The 17,971-nt window shown below is 38.2% G+C and overlaps 3 protein-coding genes across 3 annotated transcripts; 1 reads left to right on the top strand and 2 right to left on the bottom strand.

The window, feature by feature from the left end:
* Positions 1–7,381: 7,381 nt before the first annotated feature.
* LOC140137139 (uncharacterized) lies at positions 7,382–7,732 on the bottom strand. Its single transcript, XM_072158793.1, has one exon. The coding sequence runs from the start codon at positions 7,730–7,732 to the stop codon at positions 7,382–7,384; it is 351 nt and encodes a 116-aa protein (XP_072014894.1).
* A 1,327-nt stretch (positions 7,733–9,059) lies between these two features.
* Positions 9,060–9,872, bottom strand: LOC140137137 (craniofacial development protein 2-like). The gene has a single exon (XM_072158792.1). It carries the CDS (start codon positions 9,870–9,872, stop codon positions 9,060–9,062), a length of 813 nt encoding a protein of 270 aa, XP_072014893.1.
* Positions 9,873–12,910: 3,038 nt separating this feature from the next.
* LOC140137609 (cytochrome P450 2J4-like) lies at positions 12,911–17,289 on the top strand. The gene is made up of 2 exons (XM_072159345.1): positions 12,911–13,868; positions 15,730–17,289. The coding sequence occupies exons 1-2, from the start codon at positions 12,944–12,946 to the stop codon at positions 15,933–15,935; spliced, it is 1,131 nt and encodes a 376-aa protein (XP_072015446.1). The 5' UTR covers positions 12,911–12,943; the 3' UTR covers positions 15,936–17,289.
* Positions 17,290–17,971: the final 682 nt, after the last annotated feature.

Below are 17,971 nucleotides of genomic sequence, written 5' to 3'. Positions count from 1 at the left end.
AAAAATGCTAACAATCATAAACTTATATGTCTATATTTACAATTTTTTTTTTTGGGGGGGGGTCTTTAATACTTTCCAACTAATTATCTATAGAAACATTGGAAATATTTCCAATTCCAGGGTGCAAATTGATCAACCATGGCGGTCTCATACACCATATCAAACGCTACAAAAGGACTATGTATGAATAGATGCGGCGGGATTACCTGCCGAATTATCTCTATTGTATATATTATTCTATTAACCCTCCTCGTCCTTGCATCTTCTCTAGGTGTTCGGCGGCTTTTATTTGCACAATGGGGCGCTCAAAACACCAGGTTGGTGCTAGCGGGGACCCGAAAATGGCCGACCAAATCCTGACCATGACTTGGCTCGTTGGATTCGTCTATAGACGAATCCAAATACACGCATTCCTACACCTGACTAGCAGCCTTTAGTTGGGTCCCCGCCGGCTACAATGCATCCAAAATGTGAAATGATTCGGCCTTGGCGGAAATTTTAAACTGCATTCCATCACCCGTTTTACACCTTCCGCGAAAACACAGGTAGACAAAAGAATGATTTTAAGTTTACAACACAATACAGTTCCAACAGTTGTGCAAATAAAAGCCGCCTTACACCTAGAGAAGGTCGAGGAGGGTTAATAGAATAATACAATAGAGATAATTCCGCAGGTAATCCCGTCGCATCTATTCATAGATGTATAAATGGATGAACAAAAGGACTATGTATGAATAGATGCGACAGGATTACCTCTATTGTATATATTATTCTATTAACCCTCCTCGTCTTTGCATCTTCTCTAGGTGTTAGGCGGCTTTTATTTGCACAATCGGGCGCTCAAAACACCAGGTTGGTGCTAGCGGGAAACCAAAGATGGCCGACCAAATAATCCTGACCATGACTTGGCTCGTTGGATTCGTCTATATCAGGTATATCGTATCCGGCATACACTCCTAAGTTGTGATCGAAACCGTCATGTGGACGCACATGGAGTCCGATACCTGAAATTTTCAACCCGTCAGAACACGGCTGGATAGGCAATCCATTACGTAACGCATTGTCCCTTTATACCATATGTTATTTTGCCACCACCAGGCTATTCGTAAAAGTGACAATGAGCGTGTTTATAGTGGGAGCAGATGTGCGGTACATAGAGCGTGTTTATAGTGAGCCAGATTATGCGGTATTTAGCTGGACTGCCACGCAGTCTATATTTGTTTATGTTTTACTAATCATTGCAAATCTAGACTACGCGGTAGTTTAGCTAAATAACGGAAAGATTGTCTCACTATAAACACGCTCATTGCGGTACAATTTCTACCCGGTTAGAGATTATCCGGATACTTGCCCACTATAAACACTAGCAGTATATGTATGTACGGTACATCAATATCCTTCTAAACCGAAGGATATATTGTGGCGAGATATTCCCACTATAAACACACCAGTATAAATTGTGTGCGGTATTACCGGAAGTGGGAGCTTCTTCATGATGCGTAGGATGCGCGCAGGACATTCGGAACGATTCTCACCCCCAAGAGTTATCAAAATAGAAGCTACATGTTCACCGCCATGATCATATTGTTGAATGGGCTGTTTATAACTCGCGCCACAATATTTACACATTCCCCGTGTGACCTCGGGGTCATTGCAAATGTACGATAATGTTAGTTGGTATATAATTTGTGCGGTAACTGTGTCTCACTATTAACAGCAAGGGTATCGGTATATATACAAGGATTATCGTATACGGTATACTCAATATGCGGTATATTCACTATAAACACGCTCAATATGATTGGGTTTGTGTCTCGTTATCCTTGATGTTGCTCCACAATGCATAATAATATAATGATACGGCCATGAATCATATTGAATCTTTTCCGTAAAGATTAATATGGGAACTTGTGTCGTATAAATATAGAGGTTATCCCAGAGAAGATGTAAAAGAAGGAGATAGATCCAGCTATCCTCAAACAAAATATGTGTGTTGCCGCTCATTCAAAAGCAATCACGCTATTTAGGTTTAACAATAAAATACAACAAAAGGGTTCGAACCCATGACGGGTGTGATACACAAGTTGCTGCTTACTGGTTTTAGGAAAGGTCAGTGTCTGTATACCATCAATACCATGCATACCATGCATGCAGATCCTAACATCAAGTTTATTTCAAATAAAATATGACCGAAGTTCCATGGCAAATAATAATTTTGCACGCTTGGTTACGCTTTCAACCTCTACGATTTATGATACAGACTATTTTCAATTATCAAAATATCTTTATTAGGTTTGCAGGAAATGACAGGAAAATACATTAAAACAATAAAATATAGATGATCAAAAATCATCCCGTTTCTAACAAAATCCTAAAACACTCTCCTAAATAATTAATATGTATTCCAAAATGGGCGGATTTTTTTGGAATCTTTACAAAACTACATTTCTTTCTTATAGTATCCACGTGCGGTATCCCTGCAGAGCAACATCAGGTACTTAACACACACGTGTCATACGTTCAAGGAATTATCTATAGAAACATTGGATATGGTTTCAATTCTGGAATGAAAATTAATCAACCGTAGTCGGCAAGGTACATCACATCAAAGGCTACTTTCAAGTAGATGTGTAACTACTTGAGAATAAAGGACTATGAATAGGTGCGACAGGATAACCTACGGGATAATCTCAAGGATATAATTCCGTTCTTCCTCCTTCTTTTCAACTTTCCTGGTTATCCGTGTTCTATAAGCTGCATAATTATCCTTTCAGCGACTGCTATACCTTGTTTAGGACTTTCATACTGCAGTTACTGTCCGTTTTCCTATACACAATACACAGTGCTCTCACCATTGACGCGTGACCTCTACAAATGATGTATGTTGGAAGAATGGACACTTGCCTAGTTAACATCACTGTGTGAAAAATAACCAGCCAATATTTTATTTATTCTCCAAAACTTCTAGCAAATATATTTCTCTAACATGACCTAAAATTACAGCTAGGTTAGATGTTCAGAAATGGTCGCACTTTTGTAAAATATGAGTGAGGGCAAGGCATAGCTAGCCAACTCCCCGTGTTAATTGAATGGAGATTTGACCGAAAATATTGGTATCGGACCGCTCACTTCTGAAGGATGCCACAAAAAAAACGGTAAAAGCTACATTTAAACTATTCTAAATAGGTTCTAGAAAATATAGTTTTGTAACATGTCCTAAATTTTTAGCTAATATTTAGATGTTTGGAGAGGGTCGCACTTTTGTGTTTTAGGAAGGATATGTAAACGACAGTTAACACCAAAAATATGAAGAAATTATTTCCAAACCGTGTTAAGTCAACAATCATTATGTTGCTCATTTTGAAGAATGCTGGTTAACAAAAGCAGGTCTTTGTCTCATTTCGTGAACAAAGGTACACATACCATTGTTTCCTTTCGTTTCCTTTATAATCGGTTACCCAACTGAAGCTATATAATACCAGCTTTATTGCGATGTCGCACATTGAAAACAGACACTTGTGCACAACCAGAGAAGATCTGATTTAATCAGTTGAGCTGCTTCAATGAGTGTTATCTTGGTTTAATAGCTTTTAATGGGGTTTAAGTCCTGCAAAGGTCGAGATGAATTCTACTGTAGACATGACTGCATCATGTCAAAAGAAGTACCTGCATGTGCAACCGTGACTGTTTCAAAATAGCCCGCCAAAGTCATGCAGGTAACTCCGAGATCGTGCGTTGAATTGGTCTGAATGAGGAATACTACGGGAATCAGCGCCTTTTGTTAGAAGTCACACATGAGTAAAGTGGATAACCTCTATTGTAAAGGGATGTGCATCCAATTTCCAAATATCCGTATCATCATGTTATCATCGTAAGTGTATGTAGCTTATCAGATTATATGTCACCGAAAATTAACAGACGTGAAATCAACGCTACGGATACTGATTAATGAGTATAAAATATTGACAATTATCTGTTTGCAGACGAGGGCGTGTATTGTTACAACCCTTGATCCCAAAATCTGTCATATCTGTTAGTTTTGATATCATGACATAGAATGCTGGAAAGTAGCCTTTAGACTCATCAAGATCCCTTGATTTGATAGAGAATCGCGGTATATTATTTTGTAAATAAATTTTAATTATAATTATACATGACATTTTGCTGTTATTGAAGCAATAATGTGAAATGGCAATAAATGATAATGAATAGCACAACTGAGTCTGTTATAAATATCTCAAAGAAAGTAACTACCCCCCCCTTAAATAATGGCTCATTATAATTATTCAAAAAGGTGCTATTGTATTACAAATCTGTAAATGCGTTGGAAGCAGAATTTATATCTGCGCATTTTGACACCTCATTTGATACGATAGCCCAGAAAACAATAAAACACCGGTCAATTTAAAGTAGTAGGGTCCAGATTTGAAAGTTGCGCCTACATACAAATTTTAACAATACAAAAACACTCAGATACACTGAATACAAATCAATACAATTTACTGCAACTTTCAAATCTTAGGTTACATTGATTTAAATGTACGCTGTGACGTCAATATTTAGTCAATTGCTGCAAATTTGTAATACAATCACTCGTTTTTGAATAATGGTCATTATATAAGGGGGGGGTAGTTACTTTTTTTGAGATGTTTATATCGTGACCTGCGACTTACCCTTGCATGTTACCCATTATTCATGTATTATTATTACATGCAGAAGTTTGACAAACCTACATAGAACAAGATTTGCTATTATTTTTTATTACACCCAATGTACAGGTTATATCTTTTTTTTTTAGTATTAAGGGCTGGGGTATGAACGTTTGGACAGTATTTATTTTGGGACATTAGAGCACATCAGACATATCGAATTGCATTCTGAATACGAAGAATGTCATTCTGATATCAAATAATTTTGATTTTTGAAATTCGCAATTTAATACACATTTTATGGCAAATCATTAAAATTGATATTTTTGATATTTAACAGTACTTGAAGTAAACTTTATAAATCTGATGATTTATACTTAAAGTGTATGTAGGTGGGATGAAAAGCCGACGATCAAAATTTTGACCTTTCGTATTGAAGATATGGATTTTTTTCCCAAAACACCAAAAAATTAGGTCTTTTGGGAAAAAATCCATATCTTCAATATGAAAGGTCAAAATTTTCAATTGACCGTCGGCTTTTCCTCTCTGCTACATACACTTTAAGAATATATCATTAGATTTATATAATTTACTTCGAGGACTGTTATATATCAAAATTTGAAAAATATCAAATTTTATAATTTGTCATAAAATTTGTATTATATTGTGATTTTAAAAAATGAAAATTATTTGATATCAGAAAGACATGCTTCGTATTCAGAATGCAATTCGATAGGTCTGATGTGCTCTCATGTCCCACAAAAATACTGTCGAAACGCAATAAACGCTCATTTTGGATCCCTTAAATCATGGAAATAGTAGATGAGAAGGAATCACAACTAACCATCATCAAAGTTCCAAACACATTGCCGACATGTACATTGACGTTTCTATACACGTCAACCGCTATAGTTATATCATAATCCTCGGGATTATATCCCAACACGATGGTCATCGGTGACGTAACATTTCTTTGACATAACATTTTCAATTCTAAAGCTGCAGTCAAGCGACCAATGCGTATGGACTAAATGCGGCCCGGCCGCTTTCCCGGTGAGCAGGAAAGGACGGGAAATATGAATGCATTATGGGACAGATGGGATAACATAGAGCGTGTTTATAGTGGTGTACGGTATTTATACGGTATCCTGATACGCATATCGGATTAGGATGGAATGTGACTTATCCGTTATCTCGGCTGTTTATAGTGGCAACCAATATCGCTATTCTGAATCCGAGGTGGTTGAACTCAGCGTCTTCGAGGTCACCGCAATGCAATGTGGGAACCACAAATATGGTGCAAATTTCAAATAGTTTGCCGTCGAAACGATACCGGCCTATTTTATAACATTATTGCTACAGTACCGTACCATATTTGTAGGTGATATGTTATTATAGTGACAAATTTGATCTCGGAGAGTTATATAACCCTGCTCCACTTCCTTGAATAACGGTATCGTTAATCCCTGTCTGTTTATAGTGACCGTATACGGAATGCATATACTGCAATATCCATCGATATCGAAGGATATCAGTTCCGTATAATATGCATGGCAAATAGCGCTATTGGTCTGTTTATAGTGGCGACCAATACCGTATAAGATGTACTTATACGCTAAATATCGGATAATCTGGCTCACTATAAACACGCTCATAGCCAAAAATAATGCCTTGTGGGAAGGATGTATTACCAAAATCGGAAGTAGAAAGTCATATATTTGAAACATTTAGGGGCAAATTTACCTATGTGGGCGGTCTGGGGCACATGTGAAGGCAATTTGATAGAATTGATTTTCCGTTTGTCTTATGATAGAATCTGTTCCCATTTTTCGGAAACAATCGGAACAACTTGTTTTATACCTTTACATTTTAATTAAATTTGGGGTCAGCGACAATACGATTATCCTTACAAAATGTAAAACTTTTTTAAAAGTGTCTTTAGTCGAAAATACAACGTATTTTGATTAAATTTCCCAATATTTGTATTGTTTTGACTTCTCTGCATCTGAAAATGCAGAAATCTGTTGCAAATGCTTATAAAATCCAGTCTAAATGAACGTTAAAAGTGCGCTTCATCAACTAAGGTCACAACAACCGGTTCAAAATTTGTTTGTGCGCAAAGATTTATCGCTATGAATTTCCAGTTATGCTACCAAATCACGCTGATGGCGGCAATATGAGTGTCCTCAAAGGGAATTTGTTGAGTCCTCTTCCTTTGTAATGAAGAATAGATAAGCGGGATTAGTCACATATGCGATCGATTTCGTTGTGATTCCTTCTCATCTACTATTTCCATGCTTAAATTGAATGAAATAAATATGATATATACTGTTCTTCAGTTCCACGGTCCCGGAACGGCTGACCCGTGTATTTTAACGTACATCCTTGCACGCACGTACAGTGTGATTGCAAAAATCGACCAAAATAAGTGCCATTTATGACCAAAATTCACAATTGGTCATCTTGCTCTGTGGACTTTCTTGTCGACGCGACGGGGGCCTGGGGATGAGTCGCACCATCCGCACCTATCCCATGCACCCCACCTACCCCACCTTGGGTGGATTTGTCCACACCCCTCCCGCCCCGCACAGGTTTTCCCCTACAAAAATCCCAGCTACGTTACGCTACTGTTGGGAACCACTGTTCAACAATAATTATCTGTTCCCGGGTGGGGGGAAATCTGGTAGATGTTTACAAAACAAATGGTGGATGTATGACCTACCTACCTTGACCTAAGCCGTCCACACCATTTTGGGAATGTGTGATGGCTTCTGTTTCAGGATGGCTTGCCAGATTCTCCGATCACGTGATAGACTGGTAGCTTCAGCCAGGGAGCTCAGGTTTCTAGTAGCACAGTCTGCCTTTACAGAATCTGTCCATTTCTTGGCTGGTCTTCCACGTGGTCTGTCACCATGGATATTGGAGGTCAGGAGAATGTTTGGGTATCTTGATGGTTGCATCCGATTGACATGGCCAAAGTATTTCAGTCTTTTTGTGGTCACTCTGTCAATTATCGTCTCCTTCAGACCTAGGCTTTCTCTGATGACGGTGTTCCTGATTTTGTCTAGTCTGGTGACACCCATGATTTTCCTGAGGCAGATCATCTCAAAAGTCAGCAGCCTATTTTCGTCTATCTTTTCAGTGTCCATGTTTCTGAGCCATACATAAGGATGGACAGGACAAGTACTTTGTAGAGTTCGATTTTTGTTGAGCAAGTGATGTCTTTAGCATGCCAGATTTTGTTGAGACTTTGAATCGCCCCAAGCGCCTTTCCAATTCTGTGCCTGATATCTTCTGAGCATGTTCCCCTCTGAGTAATGGCACCTCCAAGGTATATGAACTTGTCTACCTGAAGAAGTTTCACCCCATTGATGTTGATGTTTAGCTCCTGTGGTTGCTTGCTGATAACTTGTACCTCTGTCTTGGCGATGTTAATCTTCAAGCCGAAATTTGAGCTGTTTAGGTTCACTTTGTTGGTCAGTGTTTGCAGATCTCTTTCATTTTCGGCTATCAGCACAATATCATCTGCAAAGCGAAGATTATTTATCAGGTGACCTTGTATGTTGACGCCAATTGTAGTGTCATTAGTTGCGTATAGCATTACGATTTCAGGAGGATGTTGAAGAGTTGTGGGGACAGTACACAGGCCTGACGTACTCCCACCGTTGTTCTAAACCACTCTGTCAGTTCGCCGTTCACTCTGACTGCACTTGTAGACTGATTATACAGTGCTTGAAGAAGTTGTATGTGCTTGTTTGAGTATCCAAAGAACTGCATCGCTTTCCAAAGACCTTCCTGCCACAGTGTATCGAATGCCTTTTCAAAGTCGATGTAACAACAGAATAGGCTTTTCTTCTTCTCAAGGTGTTTCTCTGCTATCTGTCTGAGGGTGAACAGTTGATCTGTTGTTGATCTTCCCGGTCTGAAGCCTGCCTGGGACTCTGACAGAATTTCTTCTGTCCTCTTTATGATTCTACGTTGGAGAATTAGAGCAAATACCTTTCCTGCATGGCTCAGTAGACTTATGCCCCTGTAGTTGCCACAGTCAAGTTTGTCTTTCTTCTTAAAGATGGGATTAATAATTGCTCTACCCCAGTCAGCTGGGAAGACTTCCTCCTTCCAAATTTGATTACAGAGTCTATAGAGAATATCTATGCCAGTTTCTCCAGATGCTTTCAGTTCTTCCGCTGTTATACTATCATAACCCGGTGCCTTTCCATCTGTTAACTTCTTAACAGCACTAGTCACTTCATCTCTTAGGATGTCTGGTTCATTTTCCAGCTTAGGCATCTGGGGTATTTGAATTGCATCCACATTGACATAGTTTTTTATTATACAGCTCCTCGTAATTTTATTTCCATCTATCTTTCACGTCAGATAAATCAGTCAGGACTTGTCCATCTTTGCTCCTCACTGTTTGCATTTTGATACTCGATTTCCTTGTGATCTTCTTAATAGTTGCATAAACCTCCTTGGATTTTGCCGCTTGGTGTGCGTTATCCACCTTTTTACATAGATCTTTGATCCACTTATCTTTGCATCCTTTAGTCTTCCTTTTAATTTCTCTGTTGAGGAAATTATACCGAGCTCTCTTGGTGGAATCTGACATTTTTCTATCTTAACCTGCTTTCGCTCGTCGCTTAATTGGAGAACCTCCTCACTAATCCATGGGTCTTGATGCTGGGCCTTTCTGTTGCCAAGAACCTTCTTAGATGTCTCGTTGAAGGCTGTTTTTATGCCTTCCCATAGAGTTTCTACATCTGTGTCAGCATCATCCAGCAATGGGGAGAATTTTCCTCCAATTTCAACTGCATAGGAGTTTTGAGTAATAGTGTCTTTGAGCTTTTGAACATCGTATCGTTTGGGATAATTTGGTCTTGCTTTTGTCTTGAAACTGAGCCGTAGGTTTGCTATAACCAGTTGGTGGTCAGACCCAACATCTGCACTGGGAAAACTTCTTGAGTTGTCGATGGAGGTTTTCCATTTGCTGTTGATCATTATGTAGTCAATTTTATTGTGTGTTTTCTGATCCGGTGATTCCCACGTCCATTGACGACTACTCTTGGTCTGTTTGAACATGGTATTGGTGATAACAAGATCGTTTGCTGCACAGAAGTTGAGTAGTTTCTCTCCTCTGGCATTTGCTTCTCCAAATCCATGCTGTCCAATTACCTGTTTCCATTGTGTGTAGTCTGTGCCTACTTTTGCATTTAGATCCCCCATAACTATCAGAATGTCTTTTTTTAGGGGTGTTGTCCATAGCTGTCTGTAACTGGTTGTAGAATTCGTCTACAAGTTCTTCTTTATCAGCAAGAGCATTTTGGGCAGATTTATTCAAAATCAATGCTACACCTCCTCTATGTATTGTATCATTTCCAAATCTGGTAGATGTTTACAAAACAAATGGTGGATGTATACACAACAAATAATACACAATTTACTCAACACTGCCTCATAACATCTATTGGCCACAATGCGACCAGAGTGGGGGTGTAGAACTTGAGTGAGGCCAGGGTTATACTTATAATGTTTGGGTTGTTAAAACATCGATGATCAGCTGTATACCCAAGCAACCATCTATATATACACTATAGAAAAGTTTACATTTCTTTCAAAAATTACATTATATTATGTAAAATTGTAAAAACGACAGTAACATGTTTAAATTAACATGTTAAACTCAACAGCAATTAAAAACAAGCGCAGTGAATTATACACCAGGCACAAAAAGAAACTCGTCAGTTATATTCATTCTTGCTGTTCAATAACTTGATAATTTTGGATTATTCTGAAATATACATTTTGTTAATTGGACTTTGCTTTCTCATTTGACAACCTGTTCGTGAACATTGAGCAAGAATTGACCAAGCTATGCGCCTCCAAACTTTCAAACCCTAAAATGAAAAGTTGCAATTTTAACGATTCAAGTGTGCCTGTTGCACTGTGTGGTTTATTGATTGGCCCGTGGTGCTTGTGTGCAATACAACGATGCGTTCCCATTAAAAATCGTTGAAAATGCAACTTTTGATTTTGGGGTTTGAGACTTTGGAGGCGCATATCTTGGTCAATTCATGTTCGTTTTTCACGAACAGGGTGTCAAATGAGAATGCAAAGTCCAATTAACAAAATGTATATTTCAGAATAATCCAAAATTATCAAGTTATTGAACAGCAAGGATGAATGTAACTGACGAGTTTCTTTTTGTGCCTGGTGTAGTTGGCTACGTACAGGCACACAAACCACAGCACATTTTACAGGTAGGGACTTGTACACAGAAAATATTGTCGATATCAGTTCTCTTCCAATTGAGAGAAAACAATATTTAAAACCGTAACATTTTTGGTGTATGATACACCCTGTATAGTCATGAAAGTGGGGTGATTTCAGTATTTACATTCATCATATCTATTAACTATTCAAATAACACATTAGCCATGCAGGTCATAATTGTTAGTTTCATATTTACGGCGTCAGATCACTCGAATCCAATATGGCAGAAAGTTCAATTGTTCTATCGATGATTTCAGGATCATCTTTTACCAACATTTTACTTCTGGTCGTCATCCAGAGGATGATTTAAGGAAGCCCCATCATGCACTCTAAAAGTGTTATCACTAGAGTTTTAACTGCCACTTTACTTTTCAAATCCCATTGAACTCTGTGCAAAAGATGTTGTTTTAGAATTGCCCGTGTGTCATTATTTCTTGGTCGATTTCAGATCTAAAGTGATGTATGCATGAAGGATAATTCACACCTTCTGTATATAACATAAAATGTGAAATCGACCAACCTCTAGAAGGTGTTTTTACTGTAAATATATCTGTCCAAATTCAAATTTAACCATGCACGTGTGTATGCAGTGGGCGGGCAGTGGTGTCGTGTTCACTCACACAGCTGTGCTAACCGCAAGACTTGCTGGGAAGTGCTTAAATCATCCTCTGGTCGTCATCCTTGTGACTGTGTTTTTCTTTCTTTCTAAAAAGAGCAACTTACCGCCAGGACCATGGACTCTAATTCCTTACATTGGATTTGCTCCCAACATCGTTTACGCTCTCTATAAAGGCGAACCACTTTACAAGTTTCTTAGGGAGCTTGGTAACAAACATGGACAAGTATTTTCGTTCACAGCACTTGGGATACCTGTCGTTGTTCTTAATGAATACAAAGCAATACGCGAGGCTTTTCAAGATTCTAAACTGAGTGATAGAGGAGAAAATGAAATGCAAGCCAAGGTATTCAGCAGATCTTGTAAGTAGTGAGCATGATTAATGTAAGTTGTGAAATGTATTACCCATTGTATAACAGATAGCAAATGTAGCAGTTGCAGCAGTACAACGACGGCGCCACCCATCACTAACACCACCCACCATCTGCATCATCAGCACCACAACTACAACTACAACCACCACCACCACCACCACGCCCACCACCACCACCACAACAACAACAACTACAACCACACCACTATCACCACCACAACCACCACATCCTATTTTGTTATCATCATCATGGACATTGTGATCATTGCCCGGGGGGGCACTCCAACTTTGGAGGTGACGCGTATGTAGGGCTGTTAAGACCCCTTTTTCAGCATCGCTGTCACCCAAAGACCCCCTATTTTTTTACGAACACATGCTCTGTCACCCGAAGACCCCCTATTTTTCCATTTGATCTGTCACCCAAAGACCCTTACAAGTTCAATTTGAACAGCAACTTTAATTTTTCACTGATTTTGTTACTTATTTTGAAAAAACAATGAAATTTGAAGCCATTTAGAACTAGAAATTCGATTTTCGAGGTTTTTGTGGCGCTGTTTCGGCTCTCACCTAAAGATTCCATTTATAAAAAAGGTCATGTTCTCACCCAATGACCCCATATTTTTTACATTTTGGTCTCACCGAATGCCAAAAATCATGCTCTCACCCAATGACCCCATATTTTTTACATTTTGCTCTCACCGAATGCCCCTTAGTGCGAAAGTGCCAGCCCTACACCTATATCCATTTCATTTGAAGTGCCCACCCCCGGGGAATCATTGTTGTTATCATCATCGTCATCATCATTATAAACATCTACCTCACCATCTCTTCAACATTATTCAACATCAACGCGATGTCGTGGTCAACATTGTATCCTCTTTATTTTTGTCATCATTATTATTCGCCATGATTTAGTGGCTCTAATTAATGTTTTATTATTCACACAAACTGAAAAAATAGAGAATGTGAATCATAATAATTCATTTAATTCGTTCTATCTTTTATAATTTTCTTGTAGTTAACAAATGGAATGACATGGCACCATACCGCATTTTTGCCCTAGCCTGCTTCCGTCAATTTGGTGTTGGTACATCTCGTTTTGAGGAGCCTATCAGTAAAGAAAGCACATATCTGATCGAGGAGTTGTCTAACCTTCAAGGCCAATCTGTCAATCTTAGTTGGCATTTCAATAATGCGGTATCAAACATCATCTGCAAAGTCGTTTTTGGAACTCGATTTGAACTTTCTGATGAGCGCATTCATCGGCTTACGAATCTTTTGAATCGTCAAAATGAATTGTCGGGGGCAGGTGGCTTGGAAATGTTTATCCCAATCAACATCCCAAGTAAGGCGAAGCAAGAAATTAACAAAAATGTTGATGAGCTGCATGAATTCATAAACGGCATGATTGAAAGTCATCGTAAAAACTTTGACCCCAATAACTTGAATGACGTAATCGATTTGTGGTTGAATGAGATACGACTTCACAAATCCGATGATCCTAATTCTTTCCGAAATCCAGATAACATGGTCGGACAATTATTACTTCTGTTCTTAGCGGGGACAGACACAACTTCAAATACACTTAAATGGGCCAGTCAATACCTTGTCCGATATCCTAAGGTGCAGGATCGCATACATCACGAAATAGATACAGTAGTCGGTCGTAACCGGTTACCAAAGTTGGCCGATAAACTGAATCTGCCTTACACACAAGCCGTTATTGCGGAGCTTCATCGAATAATTTCACTAGTACCGCTGTCTGTGTTTCATATAGCCGCGGCCAAGACAACTTTCCGTGGCTACACATTTCCGACGAATAGCGTGGTGATAGCTAACTTGTACGCAGTGATGCACAACACTGAGTTGTGGGGTGATCCAGAAGAGTTTAGACCGGAACGCTTTTTGGACGATGACGGTAACTTTCATGAGCCGAACGAACTGATTCCATTTGGAATAGGTAGGTAACTAACCAGATCAATGCCAAGAAAAGTCATGCATTTATATCTTGTACGTAATACACTTAAAAAGTGAGAGATACTGACCATTGAAAACTCAGTATAAGCGTTAGTGTGGGTATGTAGTTTCAGATTTCACCGGATGCTACGAAGGCCCCTTTGGGTAAATTAAGTTATTACGGTTTAGGTCACACAAGGGAGTTAATAGGGCAAAGGGTATTAATGATAATATACATACAATATTGTCAAAATGCTTCAAACATAATAAAAATAGAATGTCTTTACGAATTAATAAAAAAGGTATAATTTGCTATATCTGCGAAGTCATCATGGGCTCAAGTTAAACCTGATAGAGTAGGCCATATATAAGATAAAAACCTTGATAGTTCAAAGGTCATACTATTATATCTAAACCAGTAGATATACATCTTTTGTTTTCTTTTATTAAGGTGGATAATTTGAGACTATATATTTTCATTGCAATTAGAACATTTTGAACATTCATTTTGCCCCTGTACAATTTTGTTTTTACCATTTGACCTACTTTGACATAATACCTCACTAATCGTATTAATTAAGAATTCTAGCGATAAAATATTCTAAACATTTACACTGCAAAAACTCCGGTGTTGAATATGCAACATCAAGCTGGTGTTGAAGCTTCTGGTGTTAATTTACGGTGTTAGATTGTTAGATTAACACCACGTGGTGTCAATGCAAAATCTTATATGTGCACGGCACACGGCATGGACTTTTTTGTACATCTATAAAGTGATCTATTATTTGGGTGGAAACCAACAGAAGCAATAGAAACAATTCACGCTCATCGATTAAGATGTTAACAATGTCACTTCTACACCAAAGAGTGTGGACCTCTCAGAACATCGCCGCAGTGTTGTTAAAATTACACCACAGTGGTGTTGAATATAGGAAATTCAGGCAAAACGATCAAATCAACACCCAGCGGTGTTGAATAAGAAATTAACACCGGAAACAGGATACAGTGTCAAAATAACACTTTGTAGTGTCAAAATAACACTTGTTTCGTTAACACCGAAAAGTGTGGACCTCTCAGAACACCAACTCGGTGTTAAAATCAACACCTTGGGTGTTACTTTTAACACCGATGTTTTTTCAGTGTACTTTCTTGGGACTAGACGAAGAAAGAACTAATATATTCAATAATTCATTATTCGTATAATACTGCTCGAATTTTATTTTGGGAAACAAAAATACGCAAACTCAATTTCGGGATTTGTCGCATGCGTTTCTGCCAAAAAAGGGCATCTTTCAAATATCGTTCGCATTTTAACCAAAAACTGGGCATTATTGAAGGGCAACAAGTTCGTGATATCGCTAAAAAAGGGGTTGTTTTCATCTAAAAAGTTTGCGAATTAAGATGCAAAACGGGGTGTTTTGAAACTTCGCCGACAAGCATGATTGCGGGGAACGGGTATGACAATGTGGAAAAATGTGAATCGACACCTCTAAGACGCAATATCTCAAAGAAATTAAAATTAAGATATCAAAGACAATGACACGTATGAAAAAGTGTATTCGCATTGTCTTATCATAATAAATATGACTTGATTTGAGGAAGATGAGCTTTTTCGCCTTCTGTGAAATTGGCTCATTGCAGTTTGACCGTTTAAAATATATTGTCGCCATTTTATTTCCTGTATTCATATGCCACACTTGGATATGCCTCTTATAGTATGTGCATTTAAATACCTCGTCATAATATTCAATTATTCAATTCAAAATAAAGGTGACAAATTAGATTATTTGATCCTTCAAAGCGCTTTCTCGATTTCTTTGAAACGTGCTTATTGCGGCATGATCTTTTTATCATTTCTGTTGTAGGGCGCCGTGTTTGTCTTGGTGAAGCTCTCGCGAGACAACAACTCTTCATCTTCTTAACCCATCTTCTACATCAGTTCAAATTCGAGAAGACATCTGAGGACGCACCGATGCCTACCTTGAAACCAATCGACGGGCTTGTCCTACATCCAGAAACGTACGAACTGAGAGTCACTAAGCGATCTGGTGTCCTCTTGTTTGGTATTTAACTTTGGTAGTATACATAGCCAGGAAATTTATTCTCTGAAAGATAGACGATGTCGATTTTTAAGTATCTTGAGTAACGGTCACTGCCATTGTCATTCAGGATCACTTTTCTTTATTAGATAAAGAGATTATCAGACGGTTATCAGTAATAATGGGCGTTGAGGACTGGTGAATTAGTTGGTTTGAGGTTTCGACCTCAATCTAACTAACATTGAACCAGTCCTGAACAACACGCCCATTATTTCTGGTAATGGTCTGGTTTGAACCAACATATGTAAATATAATAGTTCAAAAAATGTAATGCCAAACTTTAATTTCTTGAGTTAAAAACACTAGCACCTCAGAAGCCAAATTTATCAAATCAATACAGAATTGATCAATTCGCGGTAGAAGTAGTGATGTAACAAGTTTAACCAAAATAGTGATAGGTGAAAACAATTTTGGAATGTATTGCCTTGCACTATTAGTAGGCTACCCTCATCACCTGTCATGTGTGTGTATGTGTACAATCGTAGATCACGGTTGTTTGATGTATATAGAATTGGCTTCATTATTAAATAAATGCAAACTATAGGTGCCGCTATTTATAATCAATACTGCCATCAAAACAGGTGGAATAGGTGAAACAAGCAACAACGAAATGTTATAAACATATTTCATCAACAAATAAAAGGAATTATTTGTATTAAAAGCCCGAAAGAGTAATTTCAAGTATCTAAATAGCGCCACCAATTTTGTCATAAATAGATACATTTTATATCCGAAAAAGCTTTCAAAATGCCGTGAAAGTGAGTAATGTTGTAAATAAGGGGAAATTGAAGTTGAAAATGACTCAAAAGCATCTGTATACATTAGCATGATTCCGCTTTAAGCTGTTTAAGCCTAAAAGCTCCTAAAATTGGGTTGTACATGATGTTTTGTTTGAAAAACTAATAAATTGTCACATCAAACAACCGTGAGATTGAATACAAGAGTACAATAGTGCTCTTTTCGAAGACACTAATCGGACAGGTGAGAATGAAACGTACATTGACTTAGCATAATGTTAAATTTCCATATAATTATGATCCACGTCTTTTTGCATATTCTTTGAAATTTAATCAACGTTTGAAGCAAGGACGCTAAAACGGACGTGGTACTGGGAAATGAGCATGTGCCCAATTGTTATTTAAATAGCGTATTGTTATCAAATTGAACCCGTGATCTTGCTAGAGGGCGCCAATGTGTAGGCAGACAGAGCTTGACTCGAAAGTATGATCAATGATGGTTTTATGGTGTCAACTCGTATTTTCAAATAATATGCTATGTTGGGTGAAATGCGCAGTTAAATAGCTGTTGATGATCGCCTTCCCATAATATCAGTCCAAGAGAACGCCAAATATGGATCAGGAGTATTACATAATAATACCCTGCTATGACAATAGCTGCACTAGGTTAATGGTATAATCTCCTTATGTGGTTAGCATGGCTGGGCCAGGAAATCCACAAGGTCAGCCAATGTATGTACATGTATTCGGTACATGTGCCATATCTTTTACAATGGGTGATAAATTTCTGGTTTGTTTTATTTCAAAACGCAACATTCGATATTCTAAAGCTTGGTCCAAATCCAAGAGAAGAACCGACTCTAGTAATTTATGTGGTTTCAAATTATATCAGACGTTGCTGCGTGTAATCTTTTAAGTTTACGTGACATTTTAGCATATAAAGTGCATAACTAGAGCAGGGAAATGCCGATTTTGATGCAGTTTTCAAAAGCAATATCCGATGTATTATTCCAATGTTGTGGATCAATTCGCCACACTAAAACATGGCCATTTGTTTTTTGTTATGATGAAATAGAAGGCATTCGTGTCTTGCTTCCCTGCTCTCTCTACTCCAGTAATGAAAACAAAATGAAAACAAACTGGCAGAATCTTCGGCAAGTATGATCAACATGAAGAACCTTAGCATGCTTAGTGGCACTTCCCTGGCTGGAGTGAAAGCTATTCTGCATAGCACCCCGGCTGCATGAGAGAATTCTCAGTTTTCAAACATT

This window comes from Amphiura filiformis, chromosome 17 (assembly GCF_039555335.1).
Source record: "Amphiura filiformis chromosome 17, Afil_fr2py, whole genome shotgun sequence".
NCBI lineage: Eukaryota > Metazoa > Echinodermata > Ophiuroidea > Amphilepidida > Amphiuridae > Amphiura > Amphiura filiformis.
Note: the sequence above shows the minus strand (reverse complement) of the source record. Positions and strands in the feature narration are given on the sequence as shown.

Bases quoted from the DNA above. Each gene is read 5' to 3' on its own strand.
- LOC140137139 (XM_072158793.1), bottom strand. From the start codon at position 7,732: ATGGGTGTCACCAGACTAGACAAAATCAGGAACACCGTCATCAGAGAA.
- LOC140137137 (XM_072158792.1), bottom strand. From the start codon at position 9,872: ATGGGGGATCTAAATGCAAAAGTAGGCACAGACTACACACAATGGAAA.
- LOC140137609 (XM_072159345.1), top strand. From the start codon at position 12,944: ATGGCACCATACCGCATTTTTGCCCTAGCCTGCTTCCGTCAATTTGGT. The intron at 13,869-15,729 runs GTAGGTAACTAA...TTTCTGTTGTAG, and splicing joins ACTGATTCCATTTGGAATAG to GGCGCCGTGTTTGTCTTGGT.